The sequence below is a fragment of the Cololabis saira genome, chromosome 14, assembly GCF_033807715.1.
Source record: "Cololabis saira isolate AMF1-May2022 chromosome 14, fColSai1.1, whole genome shotgun sequence".
Lineage (NCBI taxonomy): Eukaryota > Metazoa > Chordata > Actinopteri > Beloniformes > Belonidae > Cololabis > Cololabis saira.
This window is the reverse complement of record NC_084600.1, coordinates 21,501,359-21,525,607: the sequence shown is the minus strand read 5'-3', so window position 1 is coordinate 21,525,607 and position 24,249 is coordinate 21,501,359. Positions and strand designations below refer to the sequence as shown.

Here is a 24,249-nt window from a genome sequence, read left to right as displayed (position 1 = left end):
TAAGAAACTAAACAAAGCTGCATAGCGACGCTCCCATTTAGCCTGTGTGATTTTAGGAAGATCAACTAAAATGTACAGTATGCTCACAATGATGTGGACGACATGTGTGGGTTATTATGGTTTATATTATGTACAAATTACTATATCATAATATATATAAGTATATAAAAATGCTTAATTAGCAACTAAAGATATCAAATCAGTAGCTGTACAGTATGTAAATATTTACACCTGAGATGCAGTAAAATAAAAGCTAAAAAAAAAAAAGGTACATTTGAAAGAAATAACGTGATGCGTAAAAATACCTGGACGTGCACGTTAAATAAACAGTTACATTTCTTTCGGGATTAATAAAGTATCTATCTATCTATCTATCTATCTATCTATCTATCTATCTATCTAGTGTTGGATAAAACTGCTATATAAAAAGTCTAAAAAATACAATTAAAAAGTCTAAAGTTTATGAGAATAACAAATACAGATTCACTGCTTCTGTTTTTGCCACAAAAATATATACCAAAAAATAAGAACATTTATTTTGTTGCATATAAATGATTATTTGTTACATTTATTTATGGGGGTTTAAGAAAACAAAGATCACATAATATAGTTCATGTATTCACAAGACAAACTGTAATACGTTATTTGTTTCCTCGCCCAGGGTTTATATGGTTCCATTTTTCCCATTTATATTTCTATTTTCCTATGAAACAATTGTAATTTTGAAGTGTCAATTCCCCTTTCAAGATAGATTTACTATTTTGAAATAGATCATTGATGGACTTCCTTAAGTAAAATCCTTTCTTAATCATGGAAATATAAAATATACAGTAAATACTCAAACAATGGAAGACACTCACACAATTAAAAGCTTTTCTTTTCTTTGCTTGTCAATAAAAATGTGCACATTTTATCTTATGTCATATACTTATAAAGTGCTTTATAGGCATAGATAGCTATAGTATGTTTCAAATGTTGTCCCATTAGTTATTTTGCATGCTGTTTATGGTGGGGTACTCCTTCAGCAGCGGGAGAACTGTTATTTACACCATGTATACAAGTCCTGGCTTGGTGCAGCCACATCCTAACCCATGGTGGAGATAGGAGTGTGGTGCTGCTGCAATCACGACAGCGAGCAGGTGACACCGGCATCCTCAGAGTGATCGCAGTTGTGCGACTTCCAGGTTATATGGGAGCAATCCTTCAGGGAGGCCTCAGCACCGTTGCATTTGAGATTATCCAGCAGGATAGTTCCCGTCCCGGGTCCGAAGTAGGCTTCTCCCCGAGCCGTTGTGGCTTCCCCGCATCCCGCCTGGCGACATACGACCTGAGCATCAGGGAGGTCCCAGGCATCATCGCAGACCGTGCCCCATTCAGAGTTTATGTACATCTCAACTCGGCCCTCGCACTGGTGCTGCCCACCTACCAGTCTCAACATGCCTGCAAAAGAAGGAAAACAAAGATTACTGAAGACTCTGAGCCGCAGCTGCTTTTTAGACCCAGTCTGAAAGGTAAACTACTTGGGTGGTTACACAAAGCTACTAAGCTGCAGATGTACCTTCAGACAGCTGCCTGGTGGTGGTGGTGGTAGTGGCTGGTATTTTTTCTGTTACTCTGAAATCACGTCCATTGTGGATGAAAGAGAACTGGGGGTCAAAAGCTATGGGAGTCAGAGGAAAGCAGAGAAAACAGTGTGATACTCTTACGCTCTGGGCATACACAGGAAATATTAGGTCACAAAAGCATTAGCGCGGCGTGCTCCTCTAATTACTGGACAGATCAATATAGGAAGCCCATTTGTCTCGGGTTTTTATCAGGTGAAAATACAAAGACACGCTCAGATTAAACATGTAAAAAGTGTGTTTTGTAATGATAGTCGTGTAAATTGTGCCTCTTTTGCCTGGTGTCACAATTGAGCCAACAGAATTACCGTAAACAACAGATTTAAGAGCTGATTTGGAAAAACAAAAGAGTAACTGTTCTTCCGCTGATCTGAAAACAAAGGATTTACTGTATGTTAAAGGGAGTCTTTTTCTTACTTCTGATTTAGCCTTAGAGGAGAGCAGTTTGTCCTGCAGGCATTCGGTGACGCTGATGTGCCTTGACTCATCTACTTTATTATTTTATGCTCCCTGGGCTGTCTCCTCCTCAGAGATGTATAGTCATGGATTGCAACAGGACAGCTCAGCAGGGTGGGTGCAGACAGCTGGGAAGTATGAGCTCTGTGATAAGATAGATGTTCCCAGGCGCAATCAGACCCGGTAATTCTAAGAGCACTCTGAGGGAGCTCCCCGAAAGAAAGCACGCCGTCGGGGGTCAGCTCTTTCTGGCTGCAATCGTAGCACAAACAGAGACGCTGACGTGACATAATGGCCGGTCGCTGGGTTCTTACATCAGCGACCGGCCGGCTTTTCACACATTTTTTTTTCTCTTTTTTGTAGCCTGGCCAGTCACTCTAAATCATTTCCTCTGCAGTACCGTGAACTAGTGTGGCTCCTCTGAATTTGACTTTGGTTTCCAGGGGACAGTACCAACAGATGCAGAAGAAATAGTGTCTCTGGATTTATTTTACATGCGACCAATTGGTAGGGGACAACAATGCAGAAGACTAAGCACTCTTAGTAGCTCGTTCATTCCTGGATGAGTCATTGCATGAACCCTGTTGGGTTCGGTCCTGTGTGTTCTGTACCAGCGGAAATGGCTGGAAATGAAAGAGGAATAAGACCCACATCACAAGAGGGAGTTTTTACTAAGTGAATGGTACCTCCCTATATAAGGTGGACTTGTCAGGACCAGTGACTGCACTGTTACATTGCTTTAGCCTGTTCATCCTCCTCTAAAGTAGGAACTAAAGTAGACCCTTTAAAAGCAGCTCTATACACTACAATCTGTCATGGTTCTTGTGTGATGAGGATGCAATGAAAGCCTTTCAGAGTTCCTGCTATCAGGAGGTCTCAGGTTGAGAAAGTTAAAGTGTATGTGCATGTCTCCCTTGTGTAATCTGATGAACTGTCCAGTGCAACCTTACGTGCACAGATAACTCCAGCGTCCTCATGGTGGCCACAGTTGTGCTGAGCCCAGCCCAGGTGGAAGCACTGAGACAGAGCAGCTTCAGAGCCGCCACACTGCACATTGTCCAGCAGGATGGGACCAGAACCGTATCCGAAGTAGGCCTGGGTCTTGAACGCTATAGCCCGGCCACAGCCGAGCTGCTTACACACCACTTCGGCATTGGGCATGTCCCAGTCGTCGTCACACACAGTCCCCCAGTCATTTCTGTAGAACACCTCAACGCGACCCTGGCAGCTGCTGTTACCGTTCATCACGCGGACGGCCGGTTTGCCTGCACACGTAAATTAACACACAGCTGCATCTCTGGAATCTTTTCAATAAAAATGTATTTTTCAAATCAGACACGTACAGAAAAGGAACAAACAATCGCTGGACTGTTCAGCCTTGATTTTGTTCTTCTCAGGCGGAAATCAGTGCAGTATTAGTTACCTTTTGTCTGGGCGATTGTGGTAACGGTTGTTGTCGTTGGCGACTCTGTGACCAGAATTTGTTCTGTTGCTGTAAGAAAGATGAAAAGTGCATGTTTCAAGATAAACGTTATCGACCCATAAGAAGGAAATGTGTCTTAGACTTTTCACTCAAACTGAAACAAAAAAAGGCAAGAAGAACACTACAAGAGCAACACAACAACACATCTAGCCATCTGGTATTGTCGGTTATAACATCTGCAACACATGTCTTAAGACAGTAATAGATAAGTAATTTAAAAAGTTAAGAAAAATAAAAACATTAGTGTCCTTGAAAAAGTTCCTAAAGTCCTAAGACATTCTGTAGCCAGTGTCTACTTAGGATTTATCTTGTAGATTTAATGGATCACAACAGTAGAATAAAATGAGTGTTTTGTGGAATGGATTTTATTTGGTTTTGGGGGGTTTTTTTGTAAGAAAGGTTGGTTCCTAACTGAGTGAAATCACCCAAAAGAATTTAAGTGTGAATCAAATCTCGGCAAAGGAATTAATTAAAATTAAAGCTGCAAGCAGCGATGAACGGGCCCTCGCACTCACAGCCACCGCCCCCCATAAGCATATCAGAAAAGACACCACCCACGACTTCCTATGTCAAACCATTCAAAAGTTATAGCAGAAAAAAGGGACAACCAATCAGAAGAAGGGGAGGGGCTAATTCAGGCCAATGAAGGTCAAGGACTCCATACATAATCTGATGACACCACCCACGACTCTCTATGTCAAACCATTCCAAAGTTATAGCAGAAAATCGGGACAACCAATCAGAAGAAGGGGCGGGGCTAATTAAGGCCAACGAAGCTTAAGAACTCAGTACAAAGTCCCATGACACCACCCTCGACTTCCTATGTCAAACCATTCAAAAGTGATAGCCGAAAAAAGGGACAACCAATCAAAAGAAGGGGCGGGGCTTATTCAGGCCAATGAAGGTCAAGGACTCCATAAAGAATCTGATGAGACCACCCACGACTCTCTATGTCAAACCATTCCAAAGTTATAGCAGAAAATCGGGACAACCAATCAGAAGAAGGGGCGGGGCTAATTAAGGCCAACGAAGCTTAAGGACTCATTACAGAGTCCCATGACACCACCCACAACTTCCTATGTCAAACCATTCAAAAGTTATGGCAGATAAAAGTATTCTAGGGGGCGCTGTTGAGCCGTTAGGCCACGCCCATTAATGCAAACCATGAAATATCAAATTTATCGCCAGGCCTGGCTTCCATGCAAAATTTGGTGACTTTTGGAGAACTATCAAATATGGACCAATCACATGAAGGGGGGGCGCGCCTTTTGGCGTCTAGCGTCGCCACGGTAACACTTTTGAAAGAGAAAAGTAATGCGTGTAGTTGCAGGATGGAGACGCACATTTTGATGTATAACACACCTGGGTGCATGTTACGGTTCGGGCTGAATTAACTGCCGAAGGAATGGCATAAATTTCGCCAAAATGACACAATTTATTCAAAATGGCCGACATCCTGTTCAGTTTCAGCCATGGCTCAAAGAGACTTTTCTTTAAGTTGCGCCATGATACAGGTGTGTGGCGATTTTCGTGCATGTACGTCAAACCGTATTGTGGGGCTTGAGGCACAAAGTTTTCCGGGGGGCGCTGTTGAGCCATTTTGCCACGCCCATTAATGCAAACCATGATATATCAAATTTATCGCCAGGCCTGGCTTGCATGCCAAATTTGGTGCCTTTTGGGGAACTATCAAATATGGACCAATCAGATGAAGGGGGGGGTCCGCTTGTTGGCGTCTAGCGTCGCCACGGTAACACTTTTGAAAGAGAAAAGTAATGCGTGTAGTCGCAGGATGGAGACGCACATTTTGATGTATAACACATCTGGGTTCACGATACGGTTCGAGCTGAATTAACTTTCGAAGGAATGGCATAAATTTCGCCAAAATTACGCAATTAATTCAGAATGTTCATAATGGCTGACTTCCTGTTCGGTTTCGGCCATGGCGCCAAGAGACTTTTCTTTTAGTTGCGACATGATACAGGAGTGTGCCAACTTTCGTTCATGTACGTCAAACCGTATTATGGGGCTTGAGGCGCAAAGTTTTTTCTGTCTGAACCAACCAGATGAAGGGTGAGTGCGCTTTTTGGCGTCTAGCGTCGCCACGGTAACGCTTTTGAAAGAGAAAAGTAATGCGGGTGGTCGCAGGAGGGAGACGCACATTTTGATGTATAACGCACCTGGGTGCACGTTACGGTTCGGGCTGAATTAACTTTCGAAGGAATGGCATAAATTTCGCCAAAATGACGTGACTAATTCAAAATGGCCGACTTCCTGTTCGGTTTCGGGCATGACGCCAAGAGACTTTTCTTTAAGTTGTCCCATGATACAGGTGTGTACCGATTTTCGTGCATGTACGTCAAACCGTATCGTGGGGCTTGAGGCACAAAGTTTTCAAGGGGGCGCTGTTGAGCCATTTTGCCACGCCCATTAATGCAAACCATTAAATATCAAATTTTTCGCCCAGGCCTGGCTTGCGTGCAAAATTTGGTGACTTTTTGGGGACGTTTAGGGGGGCAAAAAGGCCCTCCTTTCGTCAGAAGAAATAAAGAAAAAAAAAAAATCCTACAGATACAATAGGGCCTTCGCACTGCAAGTGCTCGGGCCCTAATAACTGGTTTGAAAGAAGAAAAAAAGACCCCATCAACAACTTTGCACACTTGCAACATTCAACGCATTAACAAGTTATTTACAACTATTTCACAATTGTGAATAATTTGTCTCTTCTCTATCTGCTATTTAAAATTGAATCAAATAAGAATTAGATAAAAAAATTGGAGTCTTCTCTAAACTTCTTGTAAATAGTCCTTTTATCAACAGCCTTCATTAACAGGCTGATCATTTCTATAAAGGTGGAGAATTATAGCTTATAAAAAGACACATGAAGGCTTCTTTTTTTATGTATTTTTTAGTCTACCACACCCTGTGGCCGGGGTGGTCTGTTGAATACTTTCCTGGCCATGTTTTATGACCCGTTTAAAGTCAGGAGGGGAAATGGCTCCCCCTGTAGGTCATCTGTCAAAAGCACACATGAGATTCTAGAAACGTTTTTCACCTTTGGTGTCCATTGTTTCCCAGAATCTGAATGCTGAATGCTGAATTTCTGTCACTTCAGATGGTACAGTAGTGGATCCTAAAGAAGACATAAAAAATAAAAATAAAAGCATAATACATATGAGAACAACATTTTTTATTATCTATGTATATAAAAATGTAAAGTTTGGAGTTTAGCTTACCTAACAGCAACTCCACTGATCATCACACTTTATATTTCCACAACCACTACCATTAATCCGCAGCATTACTGATGTCAGTGAGAGCAGCGTACCTGTGCAGGTGACTCCAGCATCCTCGTGGTGGCCGCAGTTGTGCTTCCCCCAGCCCAGGCTTTTGCATTTCCCCAGCTCCTGCTCAGTGCCGCGGCAGTTGACGTTGTCCAAGAGAATCAGGCCGGTACCGTAGCCAAAATAGGAGTTGGTGTGTGCAGAGAGAGCGCCGCCACAGCCTATCTGCTGGCACACCACCATGGCATTGTTGAGGACCCAGTCATCATCGCACACCGTCCCCCAGCTTCCCTGGTAGTAGACCTCCACCCGGCCCTGGCAGGCGCTCTTCCCGTTCGCCAAGCGGATGGTGCCGTCTCCTAAACCGCGAAGGAGAGAAGGGGGATTTCTTGAAGACATCTCTGTACACTTAACATATTTTTAAGCAGTTACGTCTCATTAATATGAGTCGGGTGAGCTCAGACAATGACTGCTGTGATTCACGGTCGAGGGCTCGAAGAGACCGATACACAGAAAGAAGAAAGGGGCCGTTATGATACATGGCGAGGGCCTGGGAAAGAAAAAAGAGAAAAGTGGAAGTTCACTAAGCTCAGATGTTGTCACTTTCCTCTTCAGCCCGTACAAAAACACGGAGACAATAGACGGTCTCATGTGTCCACCAGGTGAGAGAGTCGTGAGTCTGGAAAATCTGCCTGGCAGCCACCGGGGGATTAGCTCGGTACATCAGTTTGTTGGTACCTTATTAAGCTTAGATCCAGCTCTGGATTCTCATGATCCTCTTGGAAATCAGAAAAGAAAAAAAAAAGCAACAGGGCAAACAGAACAAAAGAAAAAAACAGGGAACAAAGAGGATGGTTTGGAATTGCAGAGGCTTGTGGGGTGTGTGGTGCAGTTTCTATGAAGGTGTCAAAATGATATTGTACACTGAGCAGACAAGCCTTTGAAGTCATTTCAAAACTGAACTATATCTCCTGCATTTATACTTCTATATGAAGGAAATCTGAGGATTTTGTGAGGATCTGTGCATTCGGGAGCCCAACACAATGACAAAACAAGTCATTTGTCATGATCTAATGAGACCTGCCTCCATCTGGCACGCCACCTGCCTCCTGTGTTGGTGTGTTTCTCCTGTTTATCCTTGATCACTGCCCTGGCGAGTGCACCCTCTGTACTCTGAGCTGTAAGAAAGACATGTTTTGACTTTCTTTCAAAAGTTGGCGTGGTTTCCTAAGGTCTTCAGGAGGTGTCTGTGTCGCTACATGATCAAAACACTCAAAAAGCGCCGGCTTCCTCAACGTCTACTGAAAGCGGGCCAGTTTTACTGGGGAGAGGTGAGCGACTGAACGTTACACTCTCCCACTGCCCAAGTGCATCATGGGTGGAGATAAAGATGGGCGAGCTGGATGATTCTGCTCCGATTTGGGGTCTGTGACCAAATCTAAGTATAGGCGTGGTCTGCAGAGGTGGACAGAGTACTCGAGCCCAGTACTTGAGTAAGAGTACAAATACTACTGGTCAAAATTTACTCCGTTACAAGTAAAAGTAGCGCAGTCAAAATATTACTCGAGTAAGAGTAGAAAAGTACTTGCGTTTAAAGGTACTTAAGTATCCAAAAGTAAATGCTTTTAAATTTACTTTAAGTAAAAGTAGGAGTAAGAGTAAGAGTAAATTTCTTATTTTCCACATCAGTAAATTACTATTTTTTTTCTAAATTAATTAAAGGATCTTTTAACTCTTGTTTCTGAGAATTCGATGTTGAGTTGTTGAAAGCAGAGAGGTAGTTCTGCTTCGGCAGACACAATAAACATTTGAAAATAAATGTCTGTGGTTTTTCTGTGCCCTCGTTTTTTACTCGGTCGAACTCAAACATTGAGTTAAGATACGGCCAAGGATTTTGTGAAAGTCCCTGCTCCGAGTCCGGCTCATTATCAGACTCAGACGACTCAGCGGATTGTCTTTCTTCTCCTGACGCAGGCGTAGCCATTGTTGCGGCTCTGTCTTGACTTGTTGCGGCTCTGTCTTGACAAACGCAGGCTACTTTGGCGGTATCGTTTTGAGGAGGCTTGACGTATTTCCGCTTTACGTACATCCCAGTGGAGAGCGTGCACTGTGATAGGTCTCCTCCTTTGACAAAAACAGCTTGTGTCCAATAGGATTTTAGGGAAGAAGAAAAAAGAGCAGACCTGAAAGTAACAAGTACTTTTCAGCCTTCCTAGAAATTTACTCGAGTAAAAGTAAAAATATTTGTCTTGGAAATGTATTCAAGTAAGAGTAATAAGTACCAAAGAAATCTAATACTCAAGTAAAGTACAAATCCTCTGGATATGTACTTAAGTACAGTACTCAAGTAAATTTACTCCGTTACTGTCCACCACTGGTGGTCTGTTTCTCAAGGATATTTAAACTTGTATGTTTAATTACATGTGGGTTTTAGAACTGTGTGACACAAATGATTAAGGGACTGTTCATTGTTTGATAGTTTCACACCACGCACATGTGTGAATTTAATGACGTGACTACTGGGATTAAAGTTCACCTGGCGAAAATGTAATGATGAAAAAAATCGATCTTTAGAGATACTAATCGATTTTTAGGAATACTGTAAATATGAGAATCGATTGAGAATCGTAAAATTTATTTTTTTCAACATAGGCCTAACTGTGGAGGAAAAGCTTAACTGCTCCTTTAAAACTATTTGAACCTCACCTGGAGCATTTCTGAACTGTAGACAATTTCTTTGAGAGGTTCAAATGGAGGTGGTTTTCTTCCTTCATAAGTAGTAAAAATTGTCCCCACAAACTTTTGTTGAGGTTGTGAGTTTGAGCCTCACCTGGAGAAATTAGTATCAATTGCAGCAAAGTGTTTTACTGTGTAGAAGAATATGTGTCCAGGGATCTGAAATATTTCCATTCTTTGGAGGATAGTGTGATTACTGGAAGGCAGGTGCTGTACGGTGAACCTCCTGTCATCAAATAGTGGAGGCGGTGGTGAAGTATTGGTGAGAGGAAACCCACACAACAATGCAACCAACATTCGTTTCTGATATACAAATGGGCTGAAAAATGGGAGCCATCAGCACATTTACATCTTTTGTTGCCATGTCTATGTGGGTTTATCATGACTAGACAAACCCCAGCACATTTCTCAAGGGTTTATGAGTTATCGTTACATAAATTGAGTAGGAGCTTTAAATGAACAGGAAACATCTTTAGTGGGGCAACATGAGGACATCAGAATTATTGTGCTCCTGGGTTTCTGCTTTTGTTTAAGCTTAGTAGAGAAACTCTGCGATTACGACAAAAGCAGGGGGCACTTACGTAAGCCAGAGTTGACCTGAGATGGTGTGGTGCGTTCCTCTCTGGGCCCTTCCAAAGTTAGATCTAACAACCAAATGATAAAACAGGCATCAATTTCAGTCACTTTGTTTGTTTTTAAAATCATATTTGTGCTTTAAAAGTTTAAAAGTGTTACCTTTGCAGGTAACACCCACGTCCTCGTAGTGGTAACAGTTGTGGATGCCCCAGCCCAGGCTGTGGCACTGGCTGAGGTCCGCTTCGCTGCCTCTGCAGTCCACGTTGTCCAGCATGATGAGCCCCGCTCCCTGCCCGAACTGGGAGCTGCTGCCCACTGCCACGGCCACGCCGCATCCCAGCTGGCGGCATACCACGTTGGCATCCACCATGTCCCAGTCGTCGTCACACACTGTGCCCCATGAGTCATTGTAGTGCACCTCCACCCTGCCCTCACATCTGTCACGGCCGTTCACCAGTCGTACTTTGGAGGGGAAAACAAACTCTGTCAGCGTTTCTATCCGTCTATTGGCAGAGTTGAAACACAAATGTGTTCTCTTTCTTTTTCTGTGGCGTGAACAAGCTGCTTGCTTAAAGGTTTGCCACTTTAATGGACCACATGACCTGTAAATGCTCAGTGATGAGGGGAGAATACATTTGAGAAACATTTTTTTGTTTAGGGAAAACATGTAGACCAGGGGTCGGCAACCCAAAATGTTGAAAGAGCCATATTGGACCAAAAACACAAAAAACGAATATGTCTGGAGCCGTAAAAAATGAAAGGTCTTGTATCAGCCTTAGAATGAAGACAAATGGTGAAAGGAGAAATGTCGAAAAAAAGTCAAAATGTGGAGAAAAAAGTCAAAATTTAGAGAAAAAAGTCAAAATGTTGAGATTAATGTTGAAGTACAATCTCGAGAAAAAAGTGGAAATGTCGAGAAAAAAGTTGAAATGTTGAGAAAAAAGTCAAAATGTCGAGATTAAAAAGGAAAGGAAAAAGGAAGAAAAAAAAGTGGAAAAAAGGAAAGAAAAAAGAAAAAAGAAAAAAAACAAGAAAAGAAAAAAAAGGAAAAAAAGAGAAAAAAGAGAAAAAAAGAGAAAATAAAGACAATGAAAGAGAAAAAAGGAAGAAAAAAAGAAGAAAAAAGGAAAAAAAGAAGAAAAAAGCAAAAAAAAACAAGAAAAGAAAGAAAAAAAGGAAAAAAAGAGAAAAAAGAGAAAAGAAGGAGAAAGAAAGAGAAAAAAGGAAGAAAAAAAAGAAGCAAAAAAAAAGAAAAAAAGGAAAAAAAGGTGAAACATTTTTGAAAAAGCTCCAGGAGCCACTAGGGCGGCGCTAAAGAGCCGCATGCTGTCTAATGTAAAGACAGAAAATGGGAATAAAAAGAAAATCTTTCTTAAACTCTTCTAATCTTACATACACATGTCTCCTTGAGATGAATGCACAAAGGTGGGACGTTACATGGCAAACAGGATAATCAAAGAAATGGAGAGCAAGTTACTGGGATAGATGTTCATGTGTGGCCAGGATATGCATGTTTTTAACTGGACTTTAGAAAGCTAAAACAAGGAATCTGGATGTAATCTCACACCTACCTTGGTATTGCGTCCTCACTGGGCTTTGCATGCCATTGGCTGAAACCATGGGGAGGAGGGAACATGGGAGAGAGAAGGGAGAGAGTATGATCAAACTATTTGATGACAGGAGGTTCTTGGCCTTCCATAGTTACTGTACTCAGTATCTACTATATCTATTTTCCTGTAACATTAGACTCAGACTGAAATCACAACAGGAGGTCTGTTCAGAGTGCACCCGCTGCAGCAGAAGTACATTAGCCTGATGCTCTAATTGGGTTTTAAAGCCATGTTAGTGATATGGAATGAGGGGCGGAAGTGCCCAGCTATAATCTCCTCTAGCGCCGCCGTGAGGCTGACATTTGTGGTGAAACGTGTGAACAGTTACCGTGGTAGCAAGATTTATGAATTTCAGCACACAGGACTGGAAATGAAATATAGCTATGCTCTTTTTCTCTCTGAGCAAAGTGAAGCCAGTGAGAGTTGTGAAGTCTAAATGCTTTCTTATGGGCAATCAGGGTGCCATTCCTCAGCTGCAAAAGAGGTCGGATTGCCAAATCAAAAACTCAAAAATAAAACAAAATTTTGGTTTTTTTGTAGTTTTTTTGACCGAGTAGTCTTTTCATTAAAACCTCAGGAAAGGAAATATCAGGGTTTATTTTTTCAGAGGGCCTCATAGGTCTCAAAGCAAAGGATTTAGTTGCAAACTAAAGTGAAGACTTGGCCAATGTGAGTCTTTTGTGCTCAAATACAACAGTTAACGTTATATTTAGTGGCAGGTGGTGGGATAGTTCACTATGTTCAGTGGTTATTTACTTTCATTCATGTAATCATAGACTCAACTTCTCACTTAATTAAATACAAAAAAACAAAATCCTAATGAATTTATAGTCTCAATCAATAGTTTAGAGTCTTCTCGGTGTAATTTAACAGCTTGAAAGCACTTTAGTGACACAAATCTCAATCACTTCCACCACCTTAAATCCGCGAGCTGAAGAACGGCTAGTGGGTTACGTCTCCGAGGATAATTTTACATGCAGTCTGTGGTGTATATGTTCATGTTCCTCAAATATACTTGATGAATTATACATCAACACATGTCCTTTGGTTCCACCGTCAAAATAAATGACTTCATCAACCTCTGACCATGCTTTGTGTTGACTTATTAGCCAACACAGGCTATTTAGCCAATAAGGATAGTTAGCATACTGTATACAGTATGTTAGCATGGCCACTTTCTTAACTTACTAAAGACTTCTGAAACAGAGAATGCAAGCAGCTGTTAGTATGTCTTTTCTAACAGTTACACAGTAATAGCATACTTACTGATGGAAAGTTTTGAGGTGTAGCTTCAATCTTATTTATTTATTTATTTAAGGCAAATGGGACAAATGCATTGAAAAGTGTTTCATTGGAGCAGCTTCACAGATTATGTTTTATTTTATGGGATACACTGAGGATTCTTGTGTGCAACGTGTCCACAGACTTGGGAAAAGGAGGATGTTTTAATGCCTGAAGTCTAATATCTCAAATTACAGCAATGCACACTTTAGTGGCCTTTTTTATATCTGTTGCATCCAAAGTAGGTCAGTTCAAAGGCTCTTCCTCTTTGTTTGTGATGCTGAAACACTAAAACGCTAGAGGGGATCTAAATATATCCATTTACCATTTCACCAGCAGATTACACTTTTTCATTATACTTTATCCCAGTTGGAGAAGGAGTTGTTATTTAAGGACAAAAGAAAACTGACATGAACTTGAATGTTACTTACTGGATACAGCCCGTTTGTTTATTTTCATGTCTCCTGAAATAAGAAAAAAATGAGTAAGAATCACAATTCGGCATTTGTTGAGGATGAAAGCAAAGCTGCTGTCAGCACATTTACATAAAGTGCTTTATATGCATGTGCTGATCCAAAGAGTGGGATTGATCCGGGCTCCCCTCAGAACCACTGCAGGGCTTTTTAGCCGGCAACGAGGGCGAAACACAGGGCAGATGGTAACCTCGGACACAAAGCCCCCATCTACAGGGACTTCACCCGCGGGTACGTCTGGTTCTGACACATTATTAGTACACAGACACAATAAATCGTCTCACATTTCACATTCCAGTTCAGTTTCTGTCTCTTTATTGCTGGGGCAGATTTTTGTTGTTTTTTTTTTTCAACACAATCTTAAAATAAATGATGTCACTAATAGTGTTAAACTTACTGTATATATACAGTATATATATAATGTTAAACCCCCATTTTTAAGAGCAACTGTTGATCAAACTTATTTTTATACTTAGTAGTTTTAAAACAAAGAAATCACAGTTCATTTAATTTTATTGGATTAGATAACACACCTTTATAAGCACAATAATCAGTTTCAATTTTCACTACAAAACATTCTTGACAGAAATAATATTTTTATTTATATATATATATATATATATATATATATATATATATATATATATATATATATATATATATATATATATATATATATATATATATATATATATATATATATAATGTATATTATAGCACAACAAATACTATTTAGAAATTGTTCTTTTCATTTTTAAAACATGTAATGACAACTTACATCCTCATGAATTCCAAATGAAGATTTTGATACAAATGAGAGGATGTTTTTACAGTTTTTTTTATGCTGATTCATCCCCAGGTACTCAACAAGGTTCGAAGATAGGGTCTTAAATATATACATATATACATTATATATATATATATATATATATATATATATATATATATATATATATATATATATATATATATATATATATATATATATATATATATATATATATATACATATATATATAATGTATATTATAGCACAACAAATACTATTTAGAAATTGTTCTTTTAATTTTTAAAACATGTAATGACAACTTACATCCTCATGAATTCCAAATGAAGATTTTGATACAAATGAGAGGATGTTTTTACAGTTTTTTTTTTTTTTACAGTTTAAGTTTGTTTACTCTAAATATCTGCTGTCTCATCACTAAAGAACTGCAAGCGTTTCTAATGAATAAAAATACACCCTTTCCTGACATGTAATATAATGTCCGCATACATTGAAGTAGCTTGACTTGAATGTCACCCCCCCACACACACACGCACACACACGCTCACACTCACCGAGTCGCAACAGCAGGCCCACGGCCACCAGGAGGAGGGAACCCAGCAGGGACACCAGGAGCCAGACAGCCGGGTTCCAGCACCTGCACTCGCTCTCCACCACACGCTGGCCTCGCATGGCTGCCTGACTGGCCATCCGCCTGCAGCACACACATTCACACTCTTATCACTCTTGCCAAACTCCTACAAAAGGCTGCAGTGTAGGAAACACTTTTTCACTAATAAAAAGCAACCGATTTTTCTTTTTTTCCTTTTTTGTCCTGGGTCAGAGTAGCCTAATTATGGTATTGGATTGTTTTCTCGAAACTGAGCCTGCAGCTGTTGCTAATGCGCTGTAGTAGGGTATCGATGGTGGTTTGAGGTCAGGCCTTTGCTTGCAGAGATCACATGATGCCCATCCCTCCCAAACAGACATTAGAAAGCAGTAAAGAAGTGCTTATAGCAAGCAATGTTTTCAGTCTTTTCCAAAACATAACTACTCTTCTCAGCCAACCAACGACGGCACAAGCATAAAATGGCTCCCGTACGCAGACCTGGCGGCGGGATGAGGTCTGCCGCCCTGATCGATGGAGGAACAGAGACAAGTTTGTGAACATCAGCAGCAGCTGGGGACGGCTCGTGTAACAGGCAGAAAGCAGCACTCGTGTCATCGTTTTCACGGGGACTTTCCTTCAGACGGAGATTATCGGGATTCATTGACGATCACTCAGTAATCACAGGCAGATAGTTACTTGGACGGTCATGAAATTCCCCACATTCTTGATAGGGTGATGACAGGGTGCAGTCTGAAGATGCATTTGGAAAAGGGACATTTTAACATGTCCATGAAGTGAAAAGTAGAATTATCTAAAATGTTCTAGGAACGTTTTTATTGCTTATTTAGCTTACATTTGTTAATTTATTGAACTGCAAGTGTCTCTTTGATCATCAATTTCCATTGAACTAACATGAATCTATGTGCAAGGTCATTTTTATTTACAGTTTGTGTTTGAAGTGTTGAATTATATTTCAACAGAGGAAAACCTAGACATTTTGAAATTCCTCCCAAGGGTTCTTGTTAGAGGTATGTTTTCATTAAGGAAATGCAGCATGCGGCCTGTACTGGAGTTATTATTATCTTTGCTCATGCAGAATTCCCCCTGACCTTACACAGGAATGTGTATGAGGGGATGATGAGGGGAGAATTTGATATTGGCCCCTCGAGATAGTGGACATTCCGGGCTCAGGGGGCACAAAAAGATGTTTCTGCTTTCCGTGGTCCCCATCGTCAGGCATAAACGCTGCTTCCTGCAATCTGTCACTAGAAACCTCCAAAACGCTTAGGCACCTGATGACACTGCAGGGGCGCCTCTCAGCTCCTTGGAGAGGAGGCAAAAGGGAGAGGGTGGGGATGAGGAAGGGGATGTTTAAGAGCGTGGCCCGCTACTGTATACGTACAGATATGTTCAGCATGTGAAGGATATCTGAACATACAACCTTTGTGAGGCCAGCAGTCACAATATCTGCCCGCAGCTACAGTAACAGCTGTGCTCAGTTACTTCTCCACTTGTATTGTCTCAAAAGGTGAAGTCCACAGAGAAGTGCTTGTACCTCCAATTGGGAATTTGGGATTTTAACACCAGCGCAGTCCCCTAGAACCACGGCTGCCTCATTTGCACCCTGTACCAACAAACCACTCGAAACTCCAGGACAAATAGCTCAGTTATGAGGGAGGAAAAATAATCTAGTCCCCAATGTTATGTTTTTCAATACTCCATTCATAGTTGGATGTAGAGCAGATCCGCTGGGGAATAATGTTGCCTTTTGTGTCGGCCCTGCTTCCCCTCCCTTCTCACTTCCCTGTGCTGAGAAATAGCTGAAAGATCTCGGCCCCACAAAAATACCCTTAATGTCTGAGATAAATCAGGGAATAACACTGCCAGCGCCTTCAAAGGAGAAAACTCTGTGTCATTTGAACAGGAAAATAATGCATTTGTCAACATGTAATACAAGTGAATCCCTAATGTCACCGCTTTGATTTTTTTCTTCTTTTACAATAGAATATAAAAGAATAAAGACATCTTGGAAGTCCTGATCAGTACTCAAGACAATTTGAAGCAGTTCTATAAAGTTTTCGACCAGGGCTGATCTGAATTGTTTACAACAAAAGTGTAGACTACGAACATTTCAAACATGTCTAACTTTGCAAATGCACACTCACAAATACGCATGAACGTGCAACATGTAAAGAAATCCCTTCAGTTGCAGATGAATGGTACATTTATAGAGTTCATCATCCACTGAGTTAGTATGAAACCAAATGTTTTTGTGGTAAAAATGGTTATAATATTTAAATGGAGCATTGAAACAACGAAAAAATAAAGATTGTTTTACAAAAAAAAAACAACTTAGAAAATAATACATACCTGTTGCAAAAGTATTTAAGTCGACCCGCAGAAATAATTATAAAAAATGAATAAATAAAAATAAAATAGGTTTCCTTTCCTCAAAAAAATGTCATCAAAGCTTAAATCTCTGGCAATTTAATTCCACAAGTCACACAGAAAATGTAGCAGCTATGTGGAGAAATGGAGCCAGAAAACTCACAGTATCCAGCGCTACGTGTGTTAGGTCTTTCATCTCCTTAACCCAGCTTGACTATAAGTACCTGGCTGCAGTGACAGAGATTACGTAAAACAATAAATACCAGCGCATTGTATGATAATATTCTGACGCCATGTACCTGTCTAATGTTTAAAGGAAGCAGGAGGAGCGAGAGAGAAAACAAGAAAGACAATGAAAGCTAACCCTTTACTGGTACCCCTGCATCTCCAGTTTCAGGTGGTGCTCTCAGAAGGTGCGGTCCTGCTCATCTCTGCACAAACCTGCAGGGAGAGACAAGGCTGTGGCTTAAATTCTGTGTGCGTGTGTTTGTGTGTGTGTGTGTGTGTGTGTGTGTGTGTGTGTGTGTGTGTGTGTGTGTGTGTGTGTGTGTGTGTGTGTGTGTGTGTGTGTGTGTGTGTGTGTGTGTGTGTGTGTGTCTGTGTGTGTGTGAGAGAGTGTTTTTACACAGGACTGTCGCATATAGAGATGCTCCAGTTGAAAACTGTGAAAATATGAGCCAAAATCTGCAAAATCTTTTAGATGAAGCCTAAATGGCACCAGGTTTGCAAATTATAATTTTTATTTAGGTTTTAAATCCTACAAATTTAACCTTTTATTAACCTTTCAACTGAATTACCAGAAAAAGCCCTGGGTCTCTCTGACTGTTGCTGCAGACTCATGATAATTGGCAAATCTTACCTGAGCTGCAGAGAAATGTGTGCAACGTTCAGGGACATGGTCAGGATTTCAGGTTTTTAAAGGACCGCTTCAGAGCGCCTTTTCTGCAGTGTCACCCAAATCAGTGACAGCGGCAGGGATTCTTTCACTGCCGAGCAGCACTGGACTTGTAAAAACATAAGCTTGAACAATAAGCTTCTAACAATATCCTCAAAAACATCCTTTGTATTCAGTATGTTATCCACTGTGAAGTACAAGTCCACTGTAGATAGGGGTATTTTTATAGTTGGAAGCTAAGTAGCAACTTTGGAAATGATGGTATTCATAGTTGTACACAGCATCTAGTTTAAGCTACTAAATGTAAACCAATCGTTTACATACTAACTAGTATGTTTAAGTTATATGGATTGATTGGAAAAAAAAGCTGTAAATATAAGTATTGTTAATAATTGATATTTGACGAAACTAACGATTATTAAATAAAGTGCGACAACTGAGAAATAGTTCCGAAAAGATTCAAAAAGATCCCTCGAATCAAGTTTTAAACATAAAGCTGGAAAAAAAAGGAAGAAACAAAACATTTTGGTAAAAGACATTTCCAACAGACTCAACAATGACAAGTAGTTAAAAAATGCTCAAAATTATATAGCTTCACGTGCAAGTTTTATCTTTACCTGAGGCAAAGGCCCCTTCTTGCAATTGCCCCTCGGGGATAAATAGTTTTTCTGAATCTGAATTGAAAAGAGGTTTGCGACCCAGATTTGGGACCCGACCCACCAGTTGAGAATGAATGACAATTAATGGCCACACTTTCCGGTCGGAGTATTCCCAAGAAATAAATAAAAGTCATCAAGATAAAAGTGAATGGATATATGCATATATGCATGAAGTCCAATTCATTGTGTATGTGTGTCATCTTAAATTACTTGACCCCAATTTAATCCCCTCTTAAAGTTACAAAACAAATTTGGGACTTTTGCAGAGAACTGGCATCTCTTAGCGCCCCAGTTTATCCAGAGTCACATAACGTGGCAACAGCAGTAATAAAAAGGATAGTTTAGGTCTTTAGGGACGGCACTCATCATCTGTTCAATGAGAAGAAAAAGAAGCATCTTGAGCCTTGACGGGAAGACGGCGGCACAAAAACACGTGACGGGAAAGGACTCAGTGTTGATGCCCACAAGGTGCTGGAAATTAGTAATCATCAAGGAAGTTGAACATTTTTATCTAGGCTAAAGCCTTTTTTCTTATCACATTGTGTCTGGTGTCGGTGACGAGTCTTGTGTATTTCCAGTTAAGATATACAATGATGGGGAGATGATCAGGCTGATTATGACTGTGACTTTATGTAAACTGTGTCCACTTTTTATTGTTATCGATGGGGTTTTTTGTGGTTTCAGCCATGTAGACTTTTGAGGAAACGCGGAAACAAGTCAAGTCAAGTCAACTTTATTGTCAATTCTGACATTTGCAACACAATAGAGGATCAAAATTGTCCTCCTCAAAGGCCTTACGGTGCATCAGCTAAACAAAAAAAGACACAATGTGCAAATCTTACAGAATAAGAATATAAATATAAAGAAAAAAAAATATTTTTAAAGAAATACGGTATGTTCTGTATGTACAGTATAAGACAACATGGTGAGGGGAGGTAGAGAGTTCAGTTTCCTTACGGCATGGTGGATGAGGCTATCCCTCACTCTGCTGGTCCTGGCCCGCAGACCACAGAAAAGAATATTCAGAGATCAGCTACCTAGTTATATCGTTGTGTGTAGTTTTCAGAGGTTTAGGTTATAATGCCAGATCCCACTTATAAAGGGAGTTGGGTTGGTTTCGATGTTGACACATATACCTGGGTATGACATCCCAACACCTTTCTTGAGGACTGTTATTTGAAGTGGGTCATGAAGACAGCTCGTGCTCTGTGTCCCTCAGGTGGTGAAAACGATAACCAACGCAGACACAGTCCTGCACAAAAAACGATTTACAGTACACTTAATTCCACTATTTTGTGTAATTCCTCGTCTCCTGAATAAGCTTTAAATTAAATAACTCCTTATAAAGACATGTAGGGTCCATAACATTTTTGATTAATGCTTTTTTCTCTCTTTTTTTGAAGATTGTAGTAACAAAGGCTGTTGATATATTACATAACCTTGATGATATTATATTTACCACCAGCAGTAGGGGAATGCCAGCTAATCCTTTGGAGTCCTACATCCCACACAGCTCATGCAACATAGCATCCATACCTGACACGATGGTTCACAATAAAAAATAAGCAAATTCAGATGTTTTGGAAATAAAATACTGTAATCTGGTCATCAATCTGAGTAAAACTATTCAGAAAGATTCACTTGAGCTGTTGCTTCATTGCAAATTTAGATTCAAGGGTGACATGCAAATATAATGTGACAGAAAGGAACTGAGACACAGTGGCTCAGATTAGAAGAAGGAAATATTTAGCCCTGTTATGAGCTCTGGTGCATCTACAGAGGGACATACACAAACAATTCAGGACATATAAATAAGTGTACTTTCTATGTTGATTTATTTATTTTAATGGAGATATATATTTTTTGTTCTAAACCCTTAAAGTGACGACCAAATCAAAAATTGTGTCATAACATAATCGTGTGACTTGGTCTGGGTCTGCCGTGGGCCTTCTCCTGGTTGGACATTCCTGAAACCCCTCCCGAGACGGGCGTCCAGACGAGTCCTCAACACCTGTCACAAACCACCTCAGTTGGCTCTTCTCGACGTGGAGGAGCACGACTCTACTCCGAGTCCCTCCCAGATGTCTTAAATTCTCTCTAAGGGAGTGTCCAGACCCCCTACAGAGGAAACTAATTTAAGTCGCTTCTAACCGCGATCTTATTCTTTCAGTCACTAACCACCATAGATATAGGAACATATATCAACCGGTTGTATTGTGTTCATGATGTCTTCAGATTGATAGCTTTGTGGTTTTCTTTTGTTCAGACAAGGATCCGAGTTCTTACCTTCAAACCTTTTCTGACAGTGTCTGCAGAACTGTCAGAAAGGTTTGAAGGTAAGAACTCGGATCCTTGTCTGAACAAAAGAAAACCACAAAGCTATATATCAACCGGTGTCTTCATCACAACAGACTAGAACAGTCCTCATTACCCCAGATGCCCCCCTGATCCAGCTGTTGATCTCCCGATCCATTCTCCCTTCACTTGCTAACAAGACCATGAGATATATAAACACCACCTAGAGAAGACATTCCATCCTTTTAGGACCGGTCCTCCGCCCCTTGTCTGCTCCTACAGATTCTGTCTACAAAAGTTAAAAACTGATGGAGTCATACATTTGTTGCTTTACATACAGTAATTGTAGCCTACATGATGTGGTATAAATATTCACCCCGTACAGATGTGATGGTTGTGAAACCAAGCTTTGGAGACCAAAACGTTTTTTGAACAAGGCTGTAAAGATGTTTTTTTATTTGTTTGTTTTTTTGTTTCACATCAAAGTTGGACGTTTGAGGATCAGTGGAGACTAACTTGATTTTGGAGACAGGCTCTAGTGGCCGGTGGAGGAACTTCAGTTTTTCTTACTTCTGTAATGCTTCAAACAAGAAGTTGGAATGCTGGAGCTTAGTTGACACTGATTTTAAGAGGGACACACCCAAGATGAGGGAAGTAGCCCCGACGGGATTTATTAACTCGACCACGTGAAACCAGCTGCTTTGAAGAAAGACTTAATAATAATAATAATAATAATAATAATAATAATAATAATAATAATAATAATAATAATAATAATCATAATAATCATAATAATCATAATAATAATAATAATAGCAATGGCAATAATAGCAATAATAATAATGAAACTATATTTATATAGCACTTTTCAAAGTTGCAAAGTTCTTAACATACCAGCAGAAAATTAAATCTAGTTAACCAACTTGAAACAACAGCAAAAACAATACGATACAAAGAAATTCTAGGGGCCAAATTCTCTTCAAAGAAATTATTGTCTATGGCACTCCTGCCAACAAAGTTAAAAACTGCAAACACAAAGAGAGACAAGTTGCAAGATTTGCAAAGCTCCTGGGATCTGTGGGTTATATGGGCATGTACAGCTGAGTGTCACCAGCAAAGAAAACAACAATTTACATTTTCATCCTGAATAAACTGGCCCAGGGGCAGCATCTAAGTAGAAAACAGGACCAAATACTGAGCCTGGTGGGACGCCTCAACTGAACTGAGCAACCAGGAAGGGCAAATTATTTAGAGTGACTGAAAAAGTTCTGTTAGAGCGATATAAATGTAATTAACTGAAAGCAGATTTTTTTTAAATTCCAACCCAGAACTCCAAACGATGGAGATGGATGTTATGGTCAACAGTATCTAAGGCAGGACATAATCCGACATTCACCTTTATCTGCACTCATGTCATTTGCCACTGCTGTCTCAAAACAGATTGAAAGCTGCTGAAAATATTGTCATCCTTCATAAATGTCTGCATGCTTAAAGCTGAAAGATCCACAGGCCATGGACAAGTAAAATCTTTAAGATAATAGGACTGACTTGATGCTCTAGAACCCATCCCTTTGGCATTTAGACCACAAACATCTCATGAGGATGTTTGGAAATTGTGTCAACTTTTGGGGGGGTTACATTTTAAATTCTTTGTGGGGGAAAATTAAATTATAAACAAATAAACAGAGGCTGTCGTCCTCATGCAGGCACTTCAGGTTCATCTCCAAACTTGCAGTTCTTTGCTCCATGTTTTCCCCCTCTCCCTACCCCAGATTTCCTGTCAGACTACTTTCAATAAAAGTCACTGAAATCTTGTGGATGGAGGTGTGCACGTAGGCAGAGACTTCTTGAGGCAACATGATAGAAATAATGTTCACCTGTAAGAAGAAAACTCCAGCAGCTGCAGCTGCAGGAGCCTCCTGCAATAGACCAAACAGTCCAAGTTTCTGCTTGTTCCCAGGAGTCCGTCACACGTGAGTAGAAAGAGATGGGAATGAGAGAGGGAGCGGCCCAAGGACACCAAGATAACACCGACTGGAATGCTGAGAAACCCCTTTTTCTCTGTCTCTGTATCTTGTAATTGTCACAATAAAAAGCAAGTCATTATAGATGCTCTCAACTGCAGCACTTCCATTACTGATTATTAAAAAAGGACGAATGCACCAAAAACAACAAAACAGAGTTATGTTATTCAGATACAAATCCCACCAAGGGGTTAGACAGTCTGTGATGGATTTTGGCAACATGATCTTGAAAAGGTATGTACATACCTTTGAGGATTTATATACTTCAATATGCTTCCCTTTGCCAAATAATAAACTCTCAGTGAGAAGTTTATCAAGGACCCAGGGATGATATTAAACAACACATTCCTCTTGATTCAGTCCTCCTGGTGGTTGGCAGCATCTGAGCAGATAGTTTCAGCTCTGATTTCAAAACATTTAACATAATTTGATATATCCGCTTTCACCAACATCTATAAAAGGTTTTAAATAAGCCGAATGTCAATTAATCAAATTCATGTTTCATGTGTATAAGTTCTCCTGGCATGGTATAATTCACGCTCCTTAGAGTTGTCGTAAAATCAAGCGATTGAGGCTGAAACATTTTTTTTTAGCCAGGCTGTAAACATGTTTATTTCTGCTCTAAACTTTGACATTTTGTACATCAGTGTCCATGGAGATGCACTTGCTTTTGCAGCCAGCCTCTATCAGTCAGTCAAGGAACTGCAGTGTTTTTAGATCTGCACGAGCCTCAGTCCGGGAGTTAGACGGTTGGTGCTTGGTTCAACCCACCGCTGGGGGTTTTCTCTGTGCAGTGAGAGTGCTCCCCCTGTGCCTGGTGTGTGTTTGCTCCTGGTGCTCAGGTGTCCTCACACACTCTTAAGACACAATGCATGTTGGGTCAGCTTGTCATTTTAAACTGACCATAGGGAGGGGGATGCATGGTGGTCTGTTCAAATAAGATGAAGATGAATGGATGGATGTCACCAGCCCCTTCCTGTTGGTTTCCCTCTCTTTAGACAGACTCAATTGACTGAAAGAAAGCTGTTGAACAAATACTCTCCCTTCATTAATATGCAAAGAGTGAGATAATAAAAACATTGACAAGAACT

At 40.4% G+C, this 24,249-nt stretch overlaps 1 protein-coding gene across 1 annotated transcript; it reads right to left on the bottom strand.

Annotated features, from left to right (window-relative positions):
* Positions 1 to 309: 309 nt before the first annotated feature.
* Positions 310 to 17,710, bottom strand: LOC133460344 (scavenger receptor cysteine-rich domain-containing group B protein). The gene is made up of 12 exons (XM_061740965.1): positions 17,650 to 17,710; positions 14,863 to 15,002; positions 13,480 to 13,512; positions 11,729 to 11,767; positions 10,317 to 10,619; positions 10,163 to 10,225; positions 6,890 to 7,204; positions 6,617 to 6,694; positions 3,502 to 3,570; positions 3,029 to 3,343; positions 1,559 to 1,660; positions 310 to 1,440 (listed from the first exon to the last, which is right to left on the bottom strand). The coding sequence occupies exons 2-12, from the start codon at positions 14,996 to 14,998 to the stop codon at positions 1,124 to 1,126; spliced, it is 1,770 nt and encodes a 589-aa protein (XP_061596949.1). The 5' UTR covers positions 14,999 to 15,002; positions 17,650 to 17,710; the 3' UTR covers positions 310 to 1,123.
* Between the last annotated feature and the right edge of the window lie 6,539 nt (positions 17,711 to 24,249).